The sequence below is a fragment of the Apaloderma vittatum genome, unplaced genomic scaffold, assembly GCF_000703405.1.
Source record: "Apaloderma vittatum isolate BGI_N311 unplaced genomic scaffold, ASM70340v1 scaffold15676, whole genome shotgun sequence".
NCBI lineage: Eukaryota > Metazoa > Chordata > Aves > Trogoniformes > Trogonidae > Apaloderma > Apaloderma vittatum.
This window is the reverse complement of record NW_009721383.1, coordinates 12,150-22,710: the sequence shown is the minus strand read 5'-3', so window position 1 is coordinate 22,710 and position 10,561 is coordinate 12,150. Positions and strand designations below refer to the sequence as shown.

General features: G+C 40.6%; 1 protein-coding gene across 1 annotated transcript in view; it reads right to left on the bottom strand.

Moving 5' to 3' along the window:
• Nucleotides 1–141: 141 nt before the first annotated feature.
• LOC104275422 (protein CLEC16A-like) overlaps nucleotides 142–10,561 on the bottom strand; it is a gene marked incomplete at its 3' end in the record, with an annotated part of 16,779 nt that continues 6,359 nt past the window's right edge. The window contains 5 exon segments of the mRNA XM_009871371.1: nucleotides 142–242; nucleotides 1,334–1,463; nucleotides 2,246–2,474; nucleotides 8,429–8,542; nucleotides 9,323–9,376. Coding sequence (XP_009869673.1) covers nucleotides 142–242; nucleotides 1,334–1,463; nucleotides 2,246–2,474; nucleotides 8,429–8,542; nucleotides 9,323–9,376 — 628 coding nt within the window.

The following is a 10,561-nucleotide window of genomic DNA, read 5'->3' as shown; positions in this document are numbered from 1 at the left end:
AGGCCGGCCCAGCCCTAACCCTCGACAGGTAGCAAGTGATCCTAAGGTTGTAAGGCATAAATCTAAGTTACAAACAGACTGTGCCTGTCTAAAACCATGTGTTTCATTTGCTTTTCTCTGCAAGATGCAAAAATCACTCACCTTTGTTGTGTGACATTGCATAGAGAAGACAGAGCACAAAGAGGGCATAGTAATCATCCTCAGCACAGTCCAGTGAATTGTAAACCATGTCGAGAAACGGCCTACGGGAAGGAGTCATTTCAGACTGGTTAACAAGAAAAAGACCGTATCTACGTTAACACGAGTAACTATCTTGTTCTACACGTAGCTAATGGAAAAGGCAAATTTACACTACCACACGGTTACACATCTGTCAGGCATTGAACAATAATTAACCTGTTAAAGAGTGCTAAGGTCACAGCCATTTCCACTGACAGTAATTCTGATGTTTTAATGAGATTTGTTTCACAGTATTTTTCCCAAGAACGGATTGCTCACACATTTCCTGGATTGTTTGTAGCACAGTTAGTAAGCACAGCTTTGTACAGCTTTTCAGAGTGCGCCAAAGGGACTTCAAGGGGCTGCTATCTCTAATGACAGAATGAACGATCGCTGCCTGTTCCAGCAGCCCACGGCACCTTGTCCATAAGACTCAGCGATTCCAACCAGTGTAGGAGAGAAACTATGGACATGTGAGCAAATTCCTGGACATTTAGCTGCTCTTTCAAATATTACATCTGTCACACAGAAGAACACAAAATCTTGAGGTACAGCAGCTTACCCACCTATATTTCCAAAAGGTCATGTGCAAAACTAAGGCCAGAAACACCCCGCAGGAGGCCTACCTTCATTTAAAAAATATTTTTAGCTCTGCACATGCTTTGATGCTATTTTTGGAAAAGGTGCAGGATGCTGTCAGGCCACACCTGCAGATCAAAAGAGTCCCGAATGCAGACACTTGCCAAATGCACGTCACACCTAAGTATTTCGCGCTTTTTAAGGTCTGAGCATCCTAGTTGCTTTAGTATTCAATGCGGTCGTTGCCAATTTCTAAAAGCCATTTGGCACATATTTTAGTCAAAATATCAATAATCTAGAACAATGTATTTTAAAGCCAATTCAAGTCAAGGTTCAATTTCCCTTTCACAATGAAATTAAATGTTATCTTTATTAATGAACATAATCCAAACTATATCAAAGCTATAATGGAGACAGAATGAAATTCTGGGAATACCAAGCAGCATTTCCCAAGTTTAAAAATAAATTTGAAATCCTATTAAACATGCGCACTTCCCCAAGGGACACATTTATATATATTGCAGTTCCTTTATACCTGTTCCAGCTTGTTATCTCACTCCCAGAAGCAGCTGCACTCTTTTCTTCATCTGTTGTATTCTGTTCTGTCACAGCAGAGATAGACAATTCCGACAGTTTACACCTCTCCATGATTACCATCTCTATTTCTAAAAAAAATAAAATTGATATTTTTAATAAACAGTTGTTGTAAACTCTTTCATATTTTCCTTTCTGCATCTGAAGTGACTTATGCAACACATACAAAAGAGATGTAACCACAACCTCAGCAAGGTTAGTGGATGAATAGACGTGGGCAAAAGAAGTTTGATTACATTTCTTTAAGGAATTTAACTGCCATAAGAAATTTGTACATATACATATGTTAAAATAAGAAAACAAAACACAAAAGAGATTACTTGGGCTAACAAATAAATAACAGTAATTCACCTCCAAACCACAGAAGAAAACCACAGAACCTCTTTCTGGAAAAATTATTTCTTTGTAAAAACGTTAGTGAGATTAGGGCACGGGTGGCCATCAAGTTTCACAGAGGGTGTTAATAGCTCTCTACAACTACAGCGAACAGGATACCTGGTCCTGAGCGATTCACACCTACTGGCTTCAGGATTAAACCTAACTTTTGCTTAAGAATTTGAACCAAAACAACTACTAAAAGCACCAGTTTAAGCAGTAGATTATGTCATATTGTCTTCAAATCATGGTAGACAATACATCATCAGTTATTTGACACCAGATTAGAAGGACATGTTCTGTCAGAATTATTTAACATGAAAAAAAAAATACAGCCAAAGACAGAAGCCAATTTAATAGCCCCACATTTCCCTAGTGCCAGAAGAGAACAACCCATGGAACCAATCCCAGCCAGGCTCACACAGTAAACAGAAGTATCCAAACTCTAAGTATGGATTTTATTTGCTGGTGTACTCACCTTCATTTTCACTGCTTGTTCTGACGCCCTTTGAACTTGCTTCTGTACCTTTAGCTTTATCTAGGTCATCTTGGTTATCTTCAGATCCTCTCTCCTCTTCATCTTCTTCACCAACATTTTTATAGTTGGGTCTTTTCTGCATCCTCTTCTTCCCCTTCTGTTTGTTAATCTCAAGAGACCTCTCAAGGGTTTCTGTCGGTTTTATGAAACATCTAATACTTGACTTTGCCTGTAAATTTGAAGAGTTTACAGAGTTACAGAACATTTTTTAACTCTGACAAAGAAAATTCAGTTCATATGAAAGAGTATTTTCAGAATGTAAATTAGCATACCACTTACAAATTTCAAATCTGTTTTCAAGTACAAGAAAGCAGACCTCAAATGGTACCATCAGTAAAAAAATTATCTCCGAAGTAACACGTCCTAAAGATCTGTCATTAAAAAGTCTGCCCTCAAGAGACAAGATACAGAACTACCTACTTCATCAATAGACGTTTACTGAATTTTTTCCCTTCTTTGCACTTTCTTGAGAGGCGAGGCAGCTAGTATATCCAAAATTAAGACCTTTTGCAAAAAAGGATAAAAGCAGCAAAATCCAAAGCGCGTGCTGACAGCACTAGTACGAAATACTCTCTTTAAATGTCTTTGGCAGTAGCAAGAACAAAAACCAATGCTCCATGCCGCAAGATTTTTGAATCTTTAGCTTCCCTTGACAGCCTATTAGTCCTTGTGTCAACAAGGAACCGACACCAACCTGCTTTGGGCCCCCTGACGTGAATGGACCAAGTCTGGAAAACCAACATCACTTCAACTGTTAGACCTTAATATACTCGTGTTCTACCCAAAGAATTCAGAAGTTTATCTTTCAAGTCAAAACGCTGTTTCTGGACAAGAATGCAAAGAGTACTTGGTCAACATCTAATTTTCCTGATGATTGATTTACAGAGCAAGAAAATACTTTAAATGACAAATTTCTCCCAGAGGAGACAAATATTTCACAGAATCCCAGAATGTTGGGGCTGGAAGGGACCTCTGGAGCTCACCCAGTGCCACCCCCTGCCAGAGCAGGGTCACCCAGGGCAGGTCCCACAGGAACGCGTCCAGGCGGGTTGCAAAGTCTCCAGAGCAGGAGACTCCACACCCTCTCTGGGCAGCCTGGGCCAGGGCTCCGGCCCCCCAATAGGGAAGGAGTTTCTCCTCACGTTGAGGTGGAACTTCCCGAGTTCTAACTCAAACCCATCATTCCTTGCCCTATCGCTGGGCACCTCTGAGCAGGGATTGTCCCCTTCCCCTTGACCCCCACCCCTCAGATATTTCTCTACGTCAATAAATCCCCTCTCAGCCGTCTCCTTTCCAGGCTGAACAGCCCCAGGTCTCTCAGTCTCTTCCCAGCAGAGATGTTCAGTCCCTTGATCCCCCTTGTAGCTCTCCCTTGGACTCTCTCCAGTAGGTCCCTGTCTCTCTGGAACTGGGCAGCCCCAAACTGGACACAGGGTTCCAGGGGTGGTCTCCCCAGGGCAGAGCAGAGGGGCAGGAGAACCTCCCCAGCCCTGCTGGACACACTGTTCTTGATGCCCCCCAGGATCCCACTGGCCTCTTGGCCACAAGGGCACGGGGCTGTCCCAGGGACACTCACTGCCCACTGGGACTCCAAGGGCTGCTTTCCAGCAGGACATCCCCTAATCTGTGCTGCTCTAAGAGTCTGTGCCACCCTAACAAAGAACCACATAGTCTTACAGAAGGCACTACAGGAAGTTCAGAGACTTGCAGCACCAACCAAATTTGGATTCCTACAATTTTGCAGACTGTTTCTGAGCAGTAATGCTTTGAGCACCTTTCTCAGTGGTCAGGCCTGCCTGCTCGATCAGGGGAGTACAGCTGTAACCACCGACCATCCAAACATCTGCTACTGAGAAGTACAATGCATGGCTTCCCAGCAGCGTGGATTTACACTGAACAAGACTGCTACAGAAATGTCATTACTTTTCAGACCTTAATACCTCAACCACATTTAGCTGATGCTGGCTAAAGAGTTAAAAAATGTAAGCACAAGCAAGGGAGAAGATGACTAGAGTACCAATTCCATCCCTTGCCTTAGACGACTCCAGTACAATAGGCATTGAAGACAAGCACATTAAAGAGACCTCGGAGAAGAAGTTTGGAAAAATCCCTCCCTTCACTTGATAAGGAACATCTATACACACACAAAAAAAAGAGATTAGGAAAAGATTCAGGAAGAAGCCTTCTGCAAGTCAAAAGGCCAAAATGTTTCTCTGAATCTTCTGACTTTTAAAAAACGTTTCACAGAAACTTGTATAAGGCACCTCACGCTTGGCACTGAAACAAATCATACAGCAGGAAGAATCTTTCACAATAACAAAAACCCCACAATAGGAAATTTATCACACTTATATCCCCTAGTAACCTCTCATATATTTTCAGTTTGATCAAGCTGCAACGTAGGAAGGTTATAGAACGACCAGAGTTACAACCAGGCTACTTTTTATTGATGGCTTCTGGTCACAAATGTCATCAAATAGGGAAGAACATGTTAAGTTTTACTCTTTAAGGAAAAAAAAAAAAAAAAGTAGCATGCAAATTGTATTTTCCCCTTCCTGCATTCACTTCTTACAAGTGTTTCCTAGAATCTGGTAGCTGGTTTCTGTATGAACAATCGTGTACTCAACATCCTTGCGTTTCTGATCACTCTCAGCCGTACGAGCAATATGATGGGAGAGTCCAGCGATGTGCTTACAAGCACCGAACCACGGTCTGGGCCACCTCAAGAAAGAATGTTAACATATATATTCTGTTTTGCCAAATATAACAAGGCTATATATTTACCACATTCTGAAATAAGACTTACAGTTAATTTATATAGTATATACCGCGTGAGATTCTGCTATTTTATACTTTTAATGCCTCTTTTAAGCCTATTTTCAATTATGGCTTATCTTGTGCAACCCGTGCTGGTCAAACAAGGCAGTACTAGTAACAACTTTTATGGGAAAGTAGGTTAAACAAGACACCAAGAGTCATGAAACAGGTAGAGCTGGATCATATCCAAATTAGGCAGGAAAACAGATCTCACAGGAAGTCAGGTAACCCTTAGTGTGATGACTGCTGGCAAGTTTAAATCCCTTTTCGTGGCTTTACATTCAACACTCATCACGAGAAAAGAGTTAGTATTTCTGCTGATGTCACCTAAAAATAGAAATACAGGGAAAAATACGGAAGTAAAATTGTATCTTAATTTGGTGTACTTTGAGGCGGAAAACCTGTTCGGTGGAGGTTGGGCAATCATTCCTGCCTGGAACATTACGAAGCAGCCCGTCTGTTTCCAACTAAGATAAGGCAAGGAGTAAATATCCTACACTGACATTTATAGAGCACTTTTTATCGCTAAAGTGCTTTGCAGACATTAACCACATAACCATTAAATATTGATATCTGCATGATGTCCAGCAGATCTCCATGGGTAGGTTATTGCCAATTCATAAGCTATCAGCAGTTACATCTGCTGCTGATTTTTTCCACAAATTGATTTCCAGTAAAAAGTACCATTTGTTCCTATTGTGACAACTACTATTGCTCCTTTGCCCTGAATAACTCTGAGTACGTTGCATTTATACACAGCAACTGCAAACCTGCTCAGCTTTTATTTTGGTTAAGTATTCTTTACTCGGTTTCCTATTGTGAAGAACACGTGACTCTGTTTCTGGTAATTTCAGTCCATATTCTCTACACCTCATTCCACTTCAGTTCAGCTTCTTAGGAAAATAAACACAGAGATGAGCTTCTACTTCGAGTTTTAGAAGCTTCACGGCAGAGGCTGACAGATACACTTCAAATCTATCAAAACATCTCGCTTACAAGAGATGAGCAGCGTTAGGCACAGAGCAGAGGTTTAGAGGCAACTGGGGCTCAGCATAAGACACAGAGATACCCCCAAAACAACAAGCTTAGGACAGTATCAGAATGATTACCATGGGAAATTGCAATGGAAAGGAAGTAGCAAAAAATAAATCTGAGTCTGACTCAAGAACACACAAAATTCTAAAATCGGTCAAAAAGCAAATTAAAAAAATTGCTCATCATTTTTCTCTACCAACGCTAGAACACTCAGTTCTGAAGCAGCTTCTGAAATAGCTTCCATTATCCAAGAGAAGTTTGGCATTTCTTTGCAACAGAGTACACCACTTTGCAATGATTCTCATGCACCTTACAGTCCAAAGAACAGCCCCCGAAATGGCTAACAGTGCTCAAAATTCAGCTTTCTGCTCCAAGTCCTACCACAGAGCAACAAGAAAGTGCCTCACTTTTATATAAGCTGTCTATGCCTCCCTAGCTACAGCTGACTCACTACACTGAGTTGTGTAATAGCAGAAAAAATCCCATCAAATATATGCAGTAGTTGTTCATACTCATCCACTGGGAGCAGCACACTTAACAGCTCCCTTCACTGAAAGCAGGGCATGGAGCTCCTCTCCCTGCTCTTTCTGCAAATCACCCGTCTCCACCAGCAGGCTTTCTAACAGCACAGGCTTTCCCCTCCAAGGTTTCCTCAAAGAACGGGGCTGAATTTACTAAAAACTGAAGTTTCTCCCATGGAAGTTTTTTTCCTCAGCTGCCGTTAAGCACCAGCATCCCATACCAAGGTTCCACCTCTAGCAGCTTCACCAAGTGTCTATCTTAGGAAGCCAAGGATAGGTGGGACAGAAGTCCCAGTCCTTGGGGACACATCTTGAAGACCAGTAAGAAGCAGCAACCTAAGTAGTTTTACAAGAGAAGAGACAAACAGAAGAGTTTATAGGAAACCCCTAATATTCCTAACATTAGTGCAAGCACACAAAAAACATATGCTACAGATATTTTGCAACTCTGTACAGTAGCTATGACAGGAAAAGAGAATCTCAGTTCTGCAACGACTGGTGCCTCGCCCTCTCACCACAAATTTCCTAGTAACAAAGCTGCTTCTGCACCAGTATGACATGCGACGCTCAGCACCCAGCCAGCAGGTCAGACAGCTGCTAACGCCAGTAAGGGTCTGCTTGATCTTAAAGCATTCGGCCACCCACTGCAGTTTTTCGTTTGGTTCTTTTTAAAGATTAGATTCCAAATATCACGGACAACAGTACAAAAAAATCAGAGGGCAAAAGCTACTGGGCAGAGACCAGCCCACCCAGCTTTCACTGCACTGCAAGAAGAAATTTGGAAGTATCATGGCAGAGTTGAAGTTTATCTCCCCCTTGAAACTCTCAGAGCTAAAGTCAGTGCTGGGAAAGAACGTGCGTAAAAGCCAATCTACTGCTTGTTATAAATTAATCATTCAATCAGTAACCCTTTGCTGACGAGCCAGGCATTAGGGGACACGTTCAATCTTTATTCAGAGTAAGGTCACACTCTTTATTACCATTCACCTCGTCCCCTAAAAGTAATTAAAAGCCTTTAAAAAGTAACAGGCAAGCATTTCACAAACTGTGAAATCTGTAACAAAAGGGAAAAAAAAATTTACATGACACACTTAGAAAAATCACAAACAACAGCATCTAGCAACATCTACACAGGACCACATCTGAAGGTCCAAGGGCAGTGACAAAGTGGCAGCACTCCCAATCTGTTGGTGCACGCTTTCGGAGACGATGGGTTTGGCTGCTTTCCCAAAACATCAGGGATATTCAGATGAAAATGCCGATTTCCTTCTACATCCAAAGGATTTACCACAAGGTCAGGTATTTTTGCTAAGCCTCTCATTTCTGCTACAAGTTGCGTAAGGAAGTAATTTCACAGAAAAGTCGCGATGACTCATTTCACTACTAAAGGGCTGATAACAAAAACTCAACGCAGAAGACCGGATTACAAGAGTGCCCCATCAGTGACAGAAATCTTTGCAGTGTCTGACCCCTGCAGAAGCAACCAAGTACTTTAATTTGTCCCCTACACATTCTTACACCACCACCACACAAAAACATCGCACCTTTGATGAGAACACAATACTGAAAATTGCACAGAGCATCTCTCTGCTCTCATATCCAACAACAAAACGGGAAATCTCTTATTGCTGTTCTCTCCTAACACAATCCCCTTAGCTTACCAGTTCCCAGATACTTGATTTTGTTTTCCAAATGTTTACTTTGCCTCTAAAAAAAAAAAAAGGAAATAAAAGTTTAGTTGGTCACTTACTGAGTTTTTCTGTATATCTTGCTCAACTTTAGAAGAAAACACCGAGAGGTCACCATTAAGTATAACTTCAGCCAGTGAGTTCACCAAAGGGGCGTAATGTATAATTAGAAAAACCTATTAAAAGAAAGGTGGAAAGAAATATCAGACATGTATTAAAGAACACACACAGTTTCACAATTTCAGGCACTGAACATACTTCTCTGACCTTGTTAAACTGGTATCTGAAGCTGACATATACAGCAGAGTACAACCGGTAACACTGACAGCTCGTGAAATCTACTTCAAAACACAGGAGACCATAATCCTCTATACAGGTATCTGATTTTTCCCTACATTCTAAACTACCTAGTTTTAAAAATTCTTCATGCTCATCCCTCCTGAGAAATCTAAAACCCAACCAACCCCCTTCTCAATTTAAAAAAAAATTAAAGAAGCCACAACCCTAAAACAGGAAATCACCACTCCTCTTATTTTTCAACGAGCAAAACTAAACATGGAATCTTCCACAGCTGAGGTAGATTCAAAATATCATACAACATCTACCTAAGTGTCACCTGCAATTTTACTAAATTCCATCTTAGCGTGTTGCATGGCTCTGTTAGGCACCGTTTGTCGGGTGGTGTATACAAACTAGAATCACTGAGCTCTAAAGGCTGCCCTGTGCAATGGGATCCTCAAAGAGCGACATTAGCTCAAGAAAGAAGCTGTTTGGTCTGTCCCTATAAAGACAAATGATCTGATTGTTTTGGGGTTTTTTTAATGGAAACTGATAGGTTTAAAACTTGCCAAATTGTCTTTAGTGCCTTTACCAAAATAGGCGAAAATACAGTCATTTGTAAATCATAACTCTACTGCAAAATATTTTCTGAAATAGGACAAACTAAAAACACTTACTTGCGAAAGAAGATAGAGAGAAACTTGGAGACTTATTTTTGGACGCTCTCCGCCCTATGGAGAAAATGTTATGAAAAACGCTGTTTTATTTATATGAAGTTAAAGCAGTTACACTCTTTTATTTAAAATACAACTTTCAACATTGTATTGCTCCACATTCTACTATGACACGTGGAGAAAGGATCATGCTCTTTAACATTCACTTCTTGTCAACTGTTTCAAATGAAGATTACCTGAATAAGCATCGATAATCACTTCAGTAACTTAAACTTAGCAGATGAGTATCTGAGAAATACGTTGCTTTTCACTGTGCTCCTGTTCCTTCAGAAAGTACTTGTCAGTTAACAATGAAATATTACCCATATAATAAAAACTCGTGCTTGATAGACACATCTCTAAAACAAGTAAGTCACACTGGACAAAAATATCTGAAGTACAACCTGCAAATAACTCTGAGCTCAGGGTAACAAATGCACCTGCCCATAAACAGGAGGACAAGCAGACTTTGTATGTGTGAGAATAGAAAGAGAACAGCTGAAACGAAAGTAAAAGTCAGGATTCACCCTCTTTCAAGGGCAAGAGAAGCAGCTGATCGCTGATCCTCAGCGCACGGGCAATATGCTGAATTCAGGAATATGTAAGAAGTCTGACCTCTGGGTAATGAAAATACACCAACACCAAGCACTGAGTGTCTTAAGAAGAGGGAAGGGAGGGGCAAAAATGAAAATAAACAAACAGAAATAAACCGAACAGTGAATTGATTTCTTTTTTAAAAGACAGGTGAATACAGGAACCTGTGGATGTTTTAAAAGAAATACTTTCCACATCATTAAAAATACACTTTCCACTAAAGTTTAAGGCTATGCTTTAAAAAAAAAAATAAATTGGTCTATATTGCATTCAACCACAGTTTATCTGCAAATAGAAGAATCAAGTATGAAAGCCAAAAGTTTGCATTTTCTACCTGGAGTGGATTTTTACACTACGGAAAATTTGCACATACACTAGGAAAAGGTATTACAATCTGCTTTCGTCAGGAGACAAGTTACCATATCAGAAAAGGAAATCACCCATCTCCCAACACAGAAATTTAAACCCTGTTCCAAATTTGCAGGTCTTCTCGTCTGCACTATTGTTAGCATTTAATGACCACATCATCCAAATCAGTTAAATTCAGAGTATTTCCCCTACAGTCACCTTCAATAAATTTTTTTCATGCAAACATAGATATGGATAGTA